Source organism: Myotis nattereri (assembly GCF_964212035.1).
Source record: "Myotis nattereri genome assembly, chromosome: 3".
Taxonomy (NCBI): Eukaryota; Metazoa; Chordata; class Mammalia; order Chiroptera; family Vespertilionidae; genus Myotis; species Myotis nattereri.
The window spans coordinates 50,811,104-50,827,834 of NC_138077.1; the positions used below are offsets into that span (position 1 = coordinate 50,811,104).

Genomic DNA, 16,731 nt, shown 5'->3' on the forward strand with positions numbered 1-16,731 from the left:
TGCAGTTCTGATGGACAGCTGACTAGAGCCTTGTGAGAGACCTGGAGCCAGACATAGCGTCATCTGAGCACACGTGGATGCCTGATCCACAGAACTTCAAAATAATAAATAGCATCATTCTAAGTTTTGGTGTAATTTGTTACACAGTAGATAATGAATACACTATCCTTTCATGCAATAACACCTACTTTAATTTCTGAAATTCTTCAACAAGGCTTGATTTTTGCCCAGGAGACATTCTTGCAAAAATGGTTCCATTCACCAGAATCTAAAGAGAAAAACAACTTTTGCAATAAGCTTAGAAAGAAGAACACTTCCACAGAAAAGGACAGCCCTGAAAAACCATTTCTGGCCACTGTTTGAATATAGCATTGGGTCGTGGTCATTAGACTAAATGTCAGGAAAGGGAATAAGGGGATTTAATGCTTTAATATGTAACTTTCATTCTCAGTCCTCCTCCATCACAACTCTATTAATTCTTTCCAGGCCATTTTTCCCAGATGGGTTAACCTCTAATTAATAATAATAACTAAGAAGCAACAGAGTGCTTAAGGAAATATAAGGTCTCTGTGTTTTTTTTCTGAACTCTGTCTCCACACTTGTAGCATAGACAGAGAAAGGAGCAATAAATCTAGAGTTGAGAAATAAGCTTCTATTCTCAGCTCTGTCCCAATTAGCTGCACAAACCATCAACAAGCGACTTAACCTCTCTGAGTCTCAGCCTTCCCATCTCCACAAGGAGGAACTGGACTGAGAGCTTTTTGGAGGCCTTGGGGACTAGATTCTATGGTCCTGGACTGGGAAGATGACAGAATTTCAAGACATGGAGAACAGATGGCTGCTGCCCTGGGCTTGTGTGCCACTTATCTCCTTCACACTGACAGCACAGCCCTGCACAGCACTATTTTAAAATAGACACACACACAGGACAAGATAACAAATGATTTTGAAAATAAACCATGGGCTTTTGTTTCCTCCTGTTGTAATTCAAGAATCCAGACAGGAAGAGGAATAGAGCTCATCATAACATGAGTTGGTAGCTTTCAGAGAGAAGCTGACCCACAAAATAGGAATGTGTCTGGAACTATCCAGAGGGTCTCCTTGCTGGGGAAGGAGAGAGGAGGGAAGCTGGGATTGGACTGGCCACGGGGTGACAGGCTATACGAGAACTCAAAACACCAAGAGGAGGTCATGAGCATGTGCAGGACTGGGTGGATGTGGGCAGGGCCAGGAAACTTCAGTACCCCTTTGAGGACCTTTAGTCTCTAGCTCTGAGACAATCTCAGTGATGTCACCTTCACTACTCTATTCCCTTTTTATGCCTCGCTCATTTGAGGAGGAAAACAAAACACTTCATGTTTCCAGTACTCACTTTTGGAAGCAAGCTGTTGAAATGCTGAAATAGCACTTGGTATGATTTCCCACTCATTGCAAAATGATAACAGTTCCCTTGTTCTTCAGGAAGCACTGAACTGTTTCCAATGTTAATGTAGGTTTCCTAAAATCAAAAGGCATCATTTCCATGTGAGCTCTTAAAGGATCCCTCTGTTTTCCTATGTTTTCTAGAAGGAAGTAAATTCATGTTTCATAACTATGTGAGGCTCGGCAAACACTTAATGTATGACTTGCCCATGGAACTTATACTTCTATGGCGAAAACCCTCAGAATGTCTCCCAAAATAATATATGAACATGAAATACTTTGACAACATGATGCTCTGGATCCTATCCTGGGAGATAATATGTGTGATGTCATTTTACCTAGGAAATCATTCTGAGGTACCAGTCAGTGATTCTAAGAAGAACAGGAAGGTTCTTCTCTCCTCTTCCTTCTTCCCATCTTGCAACCTTTTATTTCTTAAGATAACTTATGATTCATTCCTTCAAAAATAATTTTACACTCTACACTGTAAAATTCTTCTTTTAGGCCCTGACTTCTCCCCACCAAGGAAGGTGCCCAGATCTTCCACACCTTATGTTCCACTGCAAAAGCACGACTCCTTTACGGAAAGCCTTTCCCCCTGTCTTTCACCTGTCAATGTCCCCCACCCCCCACTGCGTTCCAGTCCTACAAGAGAGCATCTGATGAATGCGCATGCACACCTCATGCCAATAGGTGATAATGGTTTTTCATGTGACATTTCTCAGAGGGCCTTACATTTACATAGGTCTCTAACATTCAAATAATATAAAAGGTGAGAAAATTTTTTTCATTAGAGGTATCTATCTTAGGGAAGGCATTGTACTTGGAAGACAAAAACATTTGATGTGCCAAATTGGAAGGCAAAGTGCATCCCTTTACAACCCCCATTAGGAACCAGCCAACAGAAAGCCATGCTCTGAAGCATTCCACTCAAGGCAAGGACAGGACTCCTTCTGCTTTTACTAGATTGTGGGGAGAGGAAGTGTGTTGATGGGGAGCCAGGGAGAGGAGGAAAACCCGAGGCTGTGATGTGACTTCTTCCAGCAATGACCAAAACAAATGGGTAGCGTGAGTGGACTGTTTGTTAAAAATTAGTGAGGACCTGAGTATCGTCACACCGTGAAGCTGAGGCAATATAAATTGATGTAGAACTCTGCTGAAAGCATAGAGGAAGCTGCCATCTTCCACAGCCCATGCAATGGGGTCATCTTCACACAGCAGGGGCAGGACCACTCTGTACAGTGGAGCAATTTGTCTACTGAATACTACTTCTCTACACTTAACAATCCAAAAGGCTGGTCGGCCTAGAAGAAGAGAGCATCCTTGTAATTTATCACCTGGGGGGCCATCTCTCTGAATTTACACAAAGAAAGGTGGTGCATTTAGTGATGGGATGGCAGGCTGCAACCATTTCCTTCACATGAAGAAGCTGATCTGTCACAGGTACACAGGGACCTTACTCTCGAGAGAAGCCGACACCTGCCACCTACATGTCACAGGTACAGAACAATCTAAATGCCCATGATTTGGGCGGAATCAAACAGACCCAATGTGATCTTCCGCTCTGAAACTGGCTAGCTGTGTGTCTTGGACAAGCTTACCTCCCTAGGCCTGTTTTCTCAGTTGTGAAATGAATGGTTTACTCAGTTGTAGGGTAACTGTGAGTGTGAAGTGGGAATTATGGGTGTAAATTGGTGATTCTCAACCATGACTGCACATTGGGAACACCAGAAGGAAGGGCTGAGGCCAGCTCCCAGGCCAGAGGTTCTGATTTAATCAGTAGAGCCTTGGCACTGGCCGCTTAATCATCCTCCAGGTTATGTCTACATCTAGCTGGTGCTGAGAAGTGCTGGTGGAAATGCTAAATGCTTTGCAAACTGTAAAGCTCTGGACAGATGTGAGGATTATTACTGTGGTAACTTGTGATGCCAAGAGAAGGCTGCCCAGGGCCAGCACTGTATCTATCAGCTCAGGCCACGGAGGGGCCTTTTAACGTTTGCTCACATTCTGCCCAGGTCCATTCTCTTGGTTTTCAACCAGCTGCCAGGTCACAGAAGCAGGAACAAACTCTTCTGGTTCATTGGCCTCAATGAGGATCACTTGGTTCCCTTGAGGAATCATTTCGGAGGTTTTTGCAACAGTAATGGCTGTTTGCAGGTTGTCACCTAGATGACAAAGAAAGTCAGTTTGCTTTATGTATAAACCTCTCAGCAATCAGAATTGAGCTCCTCCTCTCCTGAGTGTCCATACTACTTTGTTGGTGTTCTTTGTCAGCATTTATTGCTTTCCACCTTATTTTATCATCATTTATCTTCCATTCTGCCTCGGTCTGTCTGCCCCTAGTGGTCAACTTCTGTCTGCATTTCCTTCCCACCATAGTTAGCATTCTGGTATCCTGAATATTGCATATTTCCAAAAAATGCACAATGAATAAATAAGTGGTGGTCAATTTATGACTAATCCCAGGAGACTGGCAGCTCTTAGTGGTGAGGTAACATGGTCCAATCTGACAGCATAAAACCATCCTCGGGATCTGGATTCCAGTTAAGCAGAGAAAAGAACACTTTGCGCCGGGCCAAGCTTCAGTTTGATTATCAGGCGCCACGCCTATCACCACTGCCTTGAAGGACAGTCCGGCCGAGTCTCACACCCTTTACAAGGAGGTCTATTGGGGGGTTATTGATGAAAACACATTCTTGTGTTTAAGCATTTACTGTGGATCCCTTAGCAGTACACTGATTTTGGTAGAAAGAGTAGGCATTAGACAAAGAAAAGAAGATATAGTAATTGCCTCCAAAACTCACGGTGGTGTTGGGGGAGCTACACATGTTTCCAGGTAACTGTACTACGGGGTGACAAACTTGACAGCAAAGCATCTTTCTTTCTGCCTCAGTCATATGAACTCAGTTCACACAGTATTTTTCTTATGCCCAGGAGACATTCAGCTTATCAGGCCTCCAGACACACATACCGGTAATCATCACAGTCCTGATGCAGGCCTCTCTCAGTTCCTTCAAGACGGGTTTGGTTTCCTTTTTCAAGCGATTCTCCATTATAAGCAGTCCCAGAAATGTTAACTCTGACTCCACCTTCTCTCTATGGATTCAGGAGAAAGTGAATATTAAGGCTTATTTATATAGCCTCAAGAGTTGGATTTATTTCTTGTTTTTAAAATTTCTAAGTTTTATCAATGTACTATGTGCTCATCTATATATATAAAAGGCTAATATGCAGAGTGTCCCCTCAGGAGTTCGACCGGTAGACCGGGAGTTCGATTGCTTGCTATGATGTGCGCTGACCACCAGGCCCTGTCCAGCAGCCAGCAGCTGGGGAAGGAAGGCCCCAGCTGGCAGCCGGAAGGCCCCGATCAACCCTGATCGCTGGCCAGGCCTGGGGACCCTACCCATGCACAGATTTCATGCACCAGGCCTCTAGTGTTTAATAATTCAAAAAGAACCCAAAAAACTTATAATGAAAACCAAAAGACCATGTTTTCACACTGCACTTCTACTTCTCAGAAGCAACAACCACTTTTATATCTTATAGCTGCCTTTAGTTTTCAACTCCATTTTTTAAAATAATGTGATTTTCTTCCAACTCTTCTGGGTTTTAAAAATATTGTTAATCATTTATATTTTTCATTTCCAAGACCTTTTTTTGAGCTTAAAGTAATTTCAACTTATTACACATGTGTTAAGACATACTGCATACAGGATACTATAGTAATAGGTGAATATGCTATTATTCATTTCAACTTCTATTTGTAACCTGATACATGATATTAGCCAAGGATTTGAATAGTTTTCAGAATTTGAAATTGGAGGCTTGAAAATATAATTCAAAGTTGGATAAGAACACTTCTATCTGGAGTAGAATTTAAGTTGTTACATCCTTCCTTCAAAAGTCCATTCACTAAATAACTACTTGATTTTAGATCTTGTATTAGGCACTTTGGTGAATACTCAGATAAACAAATATAAATCCTGTCTTAGTGATCTCATAAAATATTATAAAAGAAAAGGTACCTTAATATAGAACTTGTTGAAGTCCCATCATTTAACTTCATGAATTTCCATTATAAATTGGATTACTACTTTCTCATTAACTAGAACTAAAAGGAAGATCCAAAATTTTTCTCACTGATTAATTCTGGTTTTCATCCCTACTTTATAGCTCTTCTCCTTGTTCACCATTTCAGGCACTCTGGACTTTTGTGACTCTATAACATTTCTAGCAAAGTCCTGTATAAGGACCCTTGTGTCCACTATTTCTATTGCCTGCAAAGCTTTTCCTCTGGATAGCTGTATGCCTTTCTCCCTCACTTTACTCAAATCTCTGTCCAAAGCTTGCCTCCTCAGAGGACTTCCTTGATCACCCCATGGGAAAGGGTGTCCCCTGTCATCTTTAAAAAATACTATCAACCTGCTTTATTTTTCCCCTATGTGCATTTTTTACTACTTGACAATATTGTATAGGTCTATTTTGTATACATGTATATTATCTATCTATCTGTCTATATACATATATATTTTTATATTGCTTATGTATATTTTATTATCTATTTTCCCCAATTAGGATTTAAGCTCATGAGGGCAAGGATTTTATTCTACTCACTTCTGAATCCTCAGTGCCTCAAAGAGCATTTCACACAGTCAAGCTCAATAGAACATTGCTAAACCAATAAAAGGGGACATCTTGATCAAATATTTTTTCTGTTTTATAGCTTGTGTTTTATTTTCTAAGTCATCTCATAAAGCTCTTCTATTTCCTTTTCTGATGGCAGTTTTTTTGAGAAGTTTTTCATTTTCTAATTGGAAAACTTAACTAAATATGATTTGATTCTAAAAAATATCAAGAACCCTATCCCTTTATCCTCTTTGAAAATAGTAACTAAATTCCAAGGAGCATACTAGACTCCTGAAATTCTCTTAGAAATCTGAGATGGCTAGAAATCTAGCACATTTTATCCTTATTTTTTTTATTTTGGTATGTTTAGAATAAAGTCTATCTCAGTAGCAGCTTTTAAATAAGAACATCACAGCTGTCTTTGTCTGTGGCAGCTGGGTGGTGGCTGCATTCCATGTCAAGCTACATAAATCTTCCTTTCACACGTGATCTTAATGTTCGTTATTAAAATTTGTGTCTTGAAAAATTATACAATCCTGTGTGTGATGGGTCTTTATGCTTGCTCAAGAATAACTAACACCTTGAATGTTAAACCTGAGAGTGCCATTCATACATTGCAAAATGAGCTTTGTGGTTCTATTTAGAAGATTAAAATGTCATGGCTGAAAGGCTCCTTAGGGACCATACAATCCTGCATTTTACAGATAGGAGAAGTTGACACTATAAGAATGATTACTGATTACATTCCAGTAGATAGACTTACGTTGCAAATACTAATGTTGAACCAAGAATATCCGTATCTTTTGTAGGGGAGCTAGTTTTACATAAAAGTATATATCAGCCACACAAAACCAAAGATAAGTGATACATAGATGATTCATTATTCAATTTTTCACAGTATTTCTCTACTTCTTTGTCATAGAAAATTCAAAAACAGCCTTTAAAAATTGAGAAACATTTAAAAAGATCTTCAGATTATCCTCTAATGAGGACAATTCATCTCTGTAATGTAATTAAAGATACTGAATTATATTTCATACTAGGGTCCCTTGGCCGGGCTGGAAATTGGGCTGATGGGGGATGGTGGTGTGTGCGAGGACCGCGGGAGGTTGGCTGTGGGACTGCACTGACCACCAGGGGGCAGCTCCTGCATTGAGTGCCTGCCCCCTGGTAGTCACTGCGGCATCATAGTGACCAGTCAACCGGTTGTTTGGTCACTTAGGCTCTTATGTATATAGATAAGAAATGCAGTTTGCACTCACTACCTCTTCAGATCTGAGGGGGGTATATTATTGGGTCCTGAAAGAACCTAAGTCTAAAGGATTCTGGAGGACTTTCAAGGTGCCAACTGTCTCTTTCCCTCAACTCTTTTGTATGTAGTCCTCCCAAATAGTGTTGGTCATTTTTATTGGGATGATGGAATTCAGGGCAGAGAGAATTTGCTACTAGCATCTGGGAGTCAGGACATCTCAACCCCCAACCATGTTCTGCCACTAACCAGCATTGTGATCTAATCAAGTCCCCCCGATGTGGCTCACTGTTAGCCATCTCTGAATTAAGGAGCTGAATGAGATTGAGTCTTCATCTCCAAGAACTTTCTTAATGATTTGAGCTATCCATTCATCTCCAGGGGCTCCTTCACTTCATTCACACAGAACAGATTTTTGAGTTTTTTACCTGGATAAACTGTCCACTTCTGAAAGCTTTTCCAGGCTCAAGGTTTTATGGGCAAGGGCAATGACACGGAAGCCTTGCATTGTGTAATTCCCCAGTTCCTGTGGGAAGTTCCTGGGCACTGCCAGGAGAGAAAAGACAGGTAAATGCAAGGTCACATTGAAGGTCACTGAACTCCTATGCAAGGCTCTGGGATGCAGTTGCTGTACCTTGTTTTAACCTTCACTCCATAAAAATACTTTAATAGAAAAACCACAGCTTCTAGTTAAAGGCCACAAACACTTCATAGTGTGTTCTTATTACTCTGACAGAAACAAATGCCAAAGATGTTCTGGTCATCAACTGAGTGTCAAATACACTGGCTAGATTCAGTATGGACAGACCTCAGGATTGTATCAAACTGGATGAAATGAGAGAAATATCGATTCTCTAAATCAGGGGTCAGTGAACTACAGGCCAAATCTGACCCATTGTTTGTTTTTGTAAATAACGTTTTATTGGAACATAGCCACACCCATTAGTTTCATTGTCTATGGCTGCTTTTAGGCTACAATGGCAGGGGTGACCAGTTGAAACAGAAACCATGTGGTAACAAATCCTAAATTATTTAGTACCTGGCTCTTCACAAAAATGTTTGTCGATCCCTACTTTAGATAATGGATGACACAATGTCAACACGTGTGTATTTTGCATGGTAATCATAACTAATGATAGTATATTTATAAAATCTTTATGGTTTATAGTATGCCTGTAAAGGCATTAGGAAGAAGCACAGTATAATGGGCGGTTAGCAGCTTATGTAGCAAAACACTGACTTCCAGTCTCCACTCTATTACCAACTAGCTCTCTGACCTTGGGCATGTTAAGTCTCACTTCTGCACCTCCATTTTACAATAGAAAAAAGGAGGGGGTTGTAGCTCTCTATGTACCCATTCAGCTCAGACTTTCTGAAGTAATCTTGCAGGCGGGTCTAATTTCAAGGAAGCTCCTACCTCTCTATTTCTTAAGTACAGGAGGGGAAAAAAAATCACTGAAGGTGACATTAGCATTTGTAAAGGATCAGAGTTTAGAACAATAGGAAGAATTGGAAGGACTACCAGAAGAATAAGAGGTGACAAGTGACACCAAACCTGACAGAGCAGGATTAATAGCTACTGGTTAAAATGTCAAAGAGATACTTATATCTGTGTGGTTGAAAAAGTAGAAAGAAAAGTATAGGTCATCAATCTATAAAGGATAGAGTTAATGAGAGCTATGAAGATCAAAGAAAAAGGAGGTACTTCTAAGACACAAATGACTCCAAGTAGAGAGAGAAGTTAAAGGAATCATTTGCCAAATCAAAATTCTGTGCACGAGTTGATGGATATCAGCAATCATAAGGCGAATATAGATGAAAATCAAAAGGAAAAGGCCGATTTATCCAAATGAACTCATTTGAATGCAACAGTATTCATATAAACCTGGGCTGCTGCTTAGAGGGTGCATATGTTTATAAGACTATGAAACAATACAAATCAGCTCAAAATCTGGCCCAGAAAGATGAAATTATTGTGAAAATGATCTATTACCTTGCTCTAATACCATCTAATTTACTGTAATCACTTTTTTTTCTACAACTTATCTTTTCTACATTCTCCTTCCATTGATGTCTCTGAGTCTCCTTTAGAGGTGCCAGTCCCCAGGAGGTGACAGAACACCCCTTCTGTAGAATTGGTCTAGTGTCCAGCCTCTCCCTTTGGCTCTGTCTTCTGAGTGCTTCTCACTATCACCCACGCTGGTTCTCTGAGCCCTGTGTAGCTTCCTCTTCTGGCTCCTGATGCTCGCTTCGCATCTCCTTCTCTGATACCCCATTGTGGTTGGGCATTTCTAGCTGGACCACAGCTGGGCATTTACTCTCTGCCTCTTTGCCTTGAAAGTATCATGTCTACCTTATCAAATCTATGAGTCCCACTTCCCACACACTGAGAAAACAACCACCTCTGCACTTATTGACTTAGGCTTGTTTGTTTTATGTGTTTGGACTCTTAAAGCACTTTCACTCCCGAAAGGGAAATGTGCCAGTTAGTACCTGTTTCGGATCTGCAGAACTTGACCAACATCTCGGGGGCACCCTTCATGTAGACATGGAAGTGATCCTCGCCTGCTAGCCCAGCAACCACAGACATCCTCTGCAGGCTTGACGAGAATGGAAACTGGCGCAAGATGGTGATAGCTTCCACGGGACTCTGAGAGTGGACCAAGAAAAAGGCGTTTAGCCCAGTCAGGATGGCTCAGTGGTTGAGCGTCAACCCAGAAACCAAGAGGACATGGTTCAATTCTCGGTCAGGGCACATGCCTGGCTTGCAGGCAGGTTCCCCAGTAGGAGGTGTGCAAGAGGCAGCTGGTGATGTTTCTCTCTCATTGATGTTTCTATCTCTCTCTCCCTCTCCCTTCCTCTCTCTCTAAAAATCAATAAAAATTTAAAAAGAAAAAAAGGGGCGTTTAAGAAGCTTTTAAGTGAGATTTAGTAGACACACACCAACAAATAGGGTTTCCTTTGCAATGAGCTCAGGGACATCAGAAGCGGTGTACTTGTCATAACATTGGTATTTTTCTGGCTCCCTCGACGGCAATTCCCTCATCAAGTTGTCTGCAAGGCCCTTTCCTTGGGCTGCCTGGAGAAATCCTAAACCCCTCCTTTGTGGTGCTTTTCTCTCCCACGCCGATCTCTGGATTCCTGTGGCTCTGTTTGGCCTTTATTATAGCACTTGGCACAGTGTATTATACTTATTTGTACCTCTATTGATTTTTCTACCAGCCCGTGTACTCCAACACAGAGCCCAACGTGTCCAGCATTGAAATCACCCCATCCCTTAGCACCGAGCACAGTGCTCTAGCGTATATGGGTACTCAGTGGGTGTTGAATGAATTAATGGATAAACTCAGGAGTAAACAAATACGCAAACCGACTATGGACACTGTTAAAGTAAGGCAAAATAATAGGGATATAGAAATATGTGAAATTCAGGGGAGTTTCATCTGTTTTAAGGGGAAAGAGCTACATGATTGAAAGAAGCAAATCATACCCGACTGGCTTTCGGTCCTGGTTTTATGATTATGTTTGAGTCTGACATCCTAAATTTGCAGTAGTCTACATTGCAATCTTCCATTATCTGTTTTAAAATAAATAAAAAAAAAAACATTCATAAGGTTCCTTAGGGAAAAATAAGAAAGAAATTTCTCTCATTTGCATAGCACTTTAATCTTTCCAAAGCCCTTTTCACATACTTTCTCTTCTAGGCCAATTATCTTAACACCCCATTGTCAGATTTCTGTTGTGTTGATTTACGTTAAAGGATCTTCTTGTAGAATGTGGAAAAGCCAGAAATATTGTGACTGCATTTTAAGTAGTGATTGATGGAAGAAGTGTGAGCTATAGGCCAATGGCTCTTTCTAAATGGTATGTCTAGTAATTGAAGGAGGGCTTAGGTGGAGATTTACTCTTCAATGGAACTGAGCACATTAGCTTTCAGATGATTTAGGATTGGGTCTTTAGATAAACATGGGAGTATTTCTGATGCTATACCCATGCTACCAGCCTAATTAGGTAGCTAGATAATTAGCAAGTTAGCATATTTCAAAAAGTTTTATATTTTTTGGATATTATGACACTGTAAGTCATACCACCTAAGAAACTAATATTAACCTAATATATGGGAAAATCAGTCAAATATATACATAATAAAGATCAGAATATAAGAGACAATAGTGATGTTCGCTCTGTCACCTATTTAACCTTGGAAATATTGCTACATTTTTCTAGATCATAGTTTCTTCTGAAAAATACTCTAATATCCCTTCCAGTGCTAAAATTCTTACAGTCTTTAAGGACTTTTTCCCTCCCCCTTATGAAAGGTTCCTAACTACCAAAAGATGCTTAACTCCAGGCTGCTTCTCACCCAGCTTTAAACTTGATGAACATTCTTGCACTTTTATGCTTTGTTTGGGGTGGATATAACTGTTCTTAAAAACAGTTCTGACAGAGTTAATATTAATGATTTATGTTTCCACACACAAACCTAACGCATCTGTCATTTGTGCAGATAGTCAACCCTCCTGTTATGGAAAAGGGGGCACTACTAAAACCAGGGTCAAAGTCACATATAGTAACAAGGGCCCTGTGTAATTCATTATTGTGCCAACTCTAGTGATGTTGGTAGGACATTGCTTATAATAATTACCCTGACTCCTCCCCATTAAGATCCAGGAAAGTGAGTACTGTTTTGTCTTGGTGTCAAAAATATCTCTAAAACAAATGCTCTCATTAGAATGTACTGATATCAGTAACTTCCCTGTTTAACAGGTTTCTTCTTTTTATTATTCTGGCCTCTAGAAAGCTACAATTTTCCTACCATACATCTTTAAATTACATTTTTTGTGAGATGTTCTTAATGTCCTTACAATAATTTGTTTCCATTTCTTTACAACTCTGTTTAAAATGCTGTCCTATATTTGATGTATCATTCTAAGTAGCTTTAGAACATTTTTTTTGGAGGACAGGAGAATGTAAGTAACTAATTCATTCGTTCATTAATACCCTCCATGTGTGGGGCACTTTACAATACATGGGGCCCTTTTAGGCTCACAGTCTCAATGCTCACTATAAGTCTGTGAGCGAGGCTTTGTAATCTCAAATGCATGAGGAGGCACAGACTCAGAGCCTTGGTTCTGAATTTGGGGTCCGCACTAGAGAGTGGTAGAGTGGAGAGGCCTTACCACCTTGTCATGACAGTTGCCAAGATGGGTTTATGACCTTCAACTACCACTCACACTCAGCTCAGAAAATTGAACCCATTGGACTGAGAGCGCCCCCCCCCCACCACCACACACACACACACACACACACACACACACACACTTTGGTGTATAAACCTATGCTGTCTAATACAGTAGCTACCAGCCATTTGTAGATATTTAAACTTAAATTTAAATGAAATAAAATAAATTCAGTTCCTCATCTGCATAGCCACATTTCAAATGCTCATTAGCCACATGTGATAAGTGGTTACTATGTTGGACAGCACTGCTTTAGTCTACTGTTTCTCTGAGGATGTTTTGAAGAATATTTTTCTCCAAAACAGATTTTGGCCCATAAATAAGGTTTCTGTGGTCAAATAGGTTTGGGAAATGCAGCATTTCATAGTCTCTCTTGAATATTCACAATGCACCACAGTATATTAAAGAAATCTTGCAGTCAAGAAACTGATTTAATTTTGTTTAAACAGCAGTTCCCAAGTCCATCTGATCATGCAACCCTATTTCATGTTGCACTCATTAACAGAGTCCTTTGGCACAGAGGCTAGAAAATTCAGGTAGGATCAGACTTTGTTTGTGCATGGTTATAAATCTCTGGGTTTCAACCAAAGTTAGAAAAGCTTTAGCATTCCCAGTAAGGATTTCTTCATGTTTTCTTCATTCTGTTGAAGCAATAAACTATCATCTTACCCAGTTGGTGCCCTCAAACATCTTGAGGTCCAGAGGGTCTCCCTGGATGGTCCCATCCAGGAGGATCAGAGAGTGGCAGCTGGCCATGGCGGCACACAGTGGGCCCCAGGGCAGAGCCTTGCCTGAGGTAAAGCTGTGGACTTCCTGGAAACTGGTAAAGAAAATGACTACTAAGTTAAGGCCTTCAACAAAATCATTTTGCACCTGTGCCCCTTAAATCTCACTAACACGGAGCTTCAATAATACCCAATCCCTATGTCAAAAACCTTCAATAGCTCCCCATGTCCAGTATGATAAAGTTTAAACACGGGCCTGGTATTCAAGGCCCTGACTGCTTCAGTTCTATGTTACCTTACAGATTCTACTCATACTGGTGTCCTTGATGCACAATTTTTCCAGACCCAAGTTAAACATCTTGCGATTTCTACATTTGCACAGGTATTGCCCTGCCCTTGAGCCCTTGGAGAGTTTGCAGATATCAGCTCACTTGGCTTCCTTATTTTCTAACTGGAGTGCTCTGCCTGCACATTGCTGTTCAGAAAACCATCCTTTGAGATGGATGTGAATCTCCTTTTCAATAGTTTGCCACTGGTCAATCAATGCTGTCATTTCAGCGTATAGAATCACAGGGACTTCCGTCAGGGTACTTGTAGCCTGCGCACATGATGGCAGCATCTCAGGAAGGCACACTGTAAGGCTCAGAGCTGATTCCTGCAAACTCCCCAGAGCTGTCTCTAGGAAGTCACACACCAGAGGCAAGAAGTCCCTAAGCCATTGGTGCAGAGGAGGTGAATAGGATGCCTGCCCGGTGGCTCAAGTAAAAGCATGCATGGACTGCAATATTTCTCTCTACTCAGCCTTTTGGCCTTTGCCCCTATTCCCTGAAACTCCTGGCATGGATGTCCAGCATCTAAAGCTTGTTTTCTTCTTTGACAATAGACCGGTTTGGTTTACCTTCTTCTCCTCCAGTCTTAGAGCTAAATAGAAATTATATCTAGATGTTTCTATCTCCCCAAAATTTTCAGAGTACTAGGGGCAAGGGAGTGAGAGGCAGGGTTGAAACTACAAACATCCTTTTCCCCTTTTGTGACTCAGACCAGTAGAGGCCCTGCCTGTCTGGACGAAGACCTGGACTGGACCTGTACACAGACAGGGGAAGAGACTCAGGAGTAGGGCTAGAGCCAGGTAGTTTGTTGAGGCCCAGACCATGGGTCTCCTGCAACGATGTGCGTGCTGCCTGCCTGCTGTTACTCTGCGCCCTTTCATTCCTCTGGAGTGTAAACTAAGGGAAGAGATGGAGCTCTTCTGCTCTGGATTCCCTACCACACTAGCTGCCCAGGAAGTCTTTGCAGTTTTTACTTAAGCACAGTCCTGATTTCACTCTTTACTGCTCTGTTTTAGTCATTCAGCTTCTTAATCACTAACCTCATTCTATTCCATTTTTCATGTGGAGCTTGAAGGCCTACTTTCCCTGTCTAATTCTGAAATTAGAACTCATTTAATTTAAAAAATTAGAATAATTGGGAGCTGGTTCCAGACAATTATTATACGTATTTTATGGGGCATTGATCCCTCAACACTGGAAGAATGGATTTGAGTAGCCCCAAGGCAGCCTCACCAATCACACATTCCTTCTTCATGAAGGTGCCTACCAGTTGTCAGCAGTGGGGACAGTTCCCCAGAGGTCCAGCCCATCCTCTGTAAGAGTGCCAGTCTGGGGGGAAAAAATAGAGTCGGTATTAGCATAAGATTTGGAGCTTTTAATTATATCATGACTCACATAAAAACCAAATTCCAGACCTAGCTGGTTTGGCTCAGTGGATAGAGCATCGGCCTGTGGACTGAAGGGTCCCAGGTTCAATTCTGGTCAAGGGCACATGCCCGGGTTGTGGGTTTGATCCATAGTGGGGGGCATGCAGGAGGCAGCCAATTAATGATTCTCTCTCATCATTGATGTTTCTATCTCTCTCTTCCTCTCCCTTTCTCTCTAAAATCACTAAAATTATAAGAAAAAAATACATAAATAAACAAGTTCCCAAGAAATTAAAGTAGATCCAGTTATCCAAAGCCTTCTCTTTGGAAGTATCAAATTTTAAATCAGAGAAGGGCACCTGAAAGAAAGGTTCAGCAGGTGACAAATGATTCCCAAAAGACCATGTTGATAATTAGATGATTCTAATTACTAACCATTACAACAAAATGGAAGTGATTTGTTTTTGTTAATGTTTTGACTTGTTGTTAAATGAGAGAAGTTCAGTGAATGGATATCTAATAAGAACCAGCTTTGGCTTTTAGTTGGCACTTGTTATCTTTCTAAAGAAGAGCTCAGAAATTTTTTCTTTACTTTTTAAGACTATTTAGTTCACAGTCTGCCATCTGGTTCACACAATTTCCTAAAATATGGGTGATATGGTGACTTTCCATATTGATAATAAAATGTTGATAAAGGGCTTTGAGACTAAAAAGAGCAACAAAGTGCTAAATGAATACTAATGAATGCCCATGAATGGGTTTTATTGTTAGGTCAAGAGGAAAATAGTTGGAAGATTTGATTTGCTGTATTATGGGAGAGTATTTATCAGAAAATGTAACAGAGAATTCAAAACAGAACTGAGGACAATCATAGCACTTTTAATTTGCTCATTGTTTCACAGTTGGTCATGAACTACATATCCCAATGTCTTCAGTACGTACGCTAACAGCTTTAGGCCTGCTTAACACCCATTTGGAGTAAGGAGCTGGCCACCGTTGCGTCAACATTATCAAAGAAGCAGAGTACTACCAAGTGTTGGGGAATATCCTATTCCAACACTGACACCTGGGTCTCTGACGTACTTTTTAAAGGTCATCTCTGTATAAGACACTGAATTTTCAGTTTTCTACTAAACAACATCTTCTATCATTACAGCACATCACATTAGCACAGTACTTTACAGTGAAGTGATCACAATGCTTTCAATTCTTACAACTGAGTAAATAGGTAGACACAATCACAGGCTACAGGTGACCGGAGCAGCCTTAGGACACAATGGCCTGTAAATAAGAAAGAAAGAGCCAGCCGAAACCGGTTTGGCTCAGTGGATGGAGCATCGGCCTGTGGACTGAAGGGTCCCGGGTTCGATTCCGGTCAGGGGCATGTACCTGGGTTGTGGGCACTTCCCCAGTGGGGGATGTGCAGGAGGCAGCTGATCGATGTTTCTAACTCTCTGTCTCTCTCTCTTCCTCTCTGTAAAAAATCAATAAAATATATTAAAAAAATTAAAAAAAAAAGAAAGAAAGAGCCAGAATCCAGTCATCTAGAGTCTTCCACTAGACGACAAATGGTAAATAAATTTGGCAAAGTATATGGAAAGACAAAGCCCATACTGATTTTTAGATTAAAGAATTAAGGAATCTTTGTTGTATTCATTCATTTGGACTTTATAGAAAGCTAACATGCCTGTGTGAGTTATTTCTTGAAGGGCAAAAACAAGAAAAGCTATTTGCTTCATTTCCCTCCTGCATTTTATAAGAAACACAACCTAT

General features: G+C 40.8%; 1 protein-coding gene across 1 annotated transcript in view; it reads right to left on the minus strand.

The window, feature by feature from the left end:
• Positions 1–16,731, minus strand: part of ATP13A5 (ATPase 13A5) — a gene marked incomplete at its 5' end in the record, with an annotated part of 106,004 nt that overhangs the window by 33,954 nt on the left and 55,319 nt on the right. The window contains 9 exons of the mRNA XM_081087045.1: positions 189–268; positions 1,373–1,498; positions 3,427–3,587; positions 4,394–4,518; positions 7,726–7,843; positions 9,791–9,947; positions 10,788–10,874; positions 13,207–13,357; positions 14,859–14,920. Of these exons, the coding sequence (XP_080943171.1) occupies positions 189–268; positions 1,373–1,498; positions 3,427–3,587; positions 4,394–4,518; positions 7,726–7,843; positions 9,791–9,947; positions 10,788–10,874; positions 13,207–13,357; positions 14,859–14,920 (1,067 nt within the window). The remainder of the gene's footprint in view (positions 1–188; positions 269–1,372; positions 1,499–3,426; positions 3,588–4,393; positions 4,519–7,725; positions 7,844–9,790; positions 9,948–10,787; positions 10,875–13,206; positions 13,358–14,858; positions 14,921–16,731) is intronic.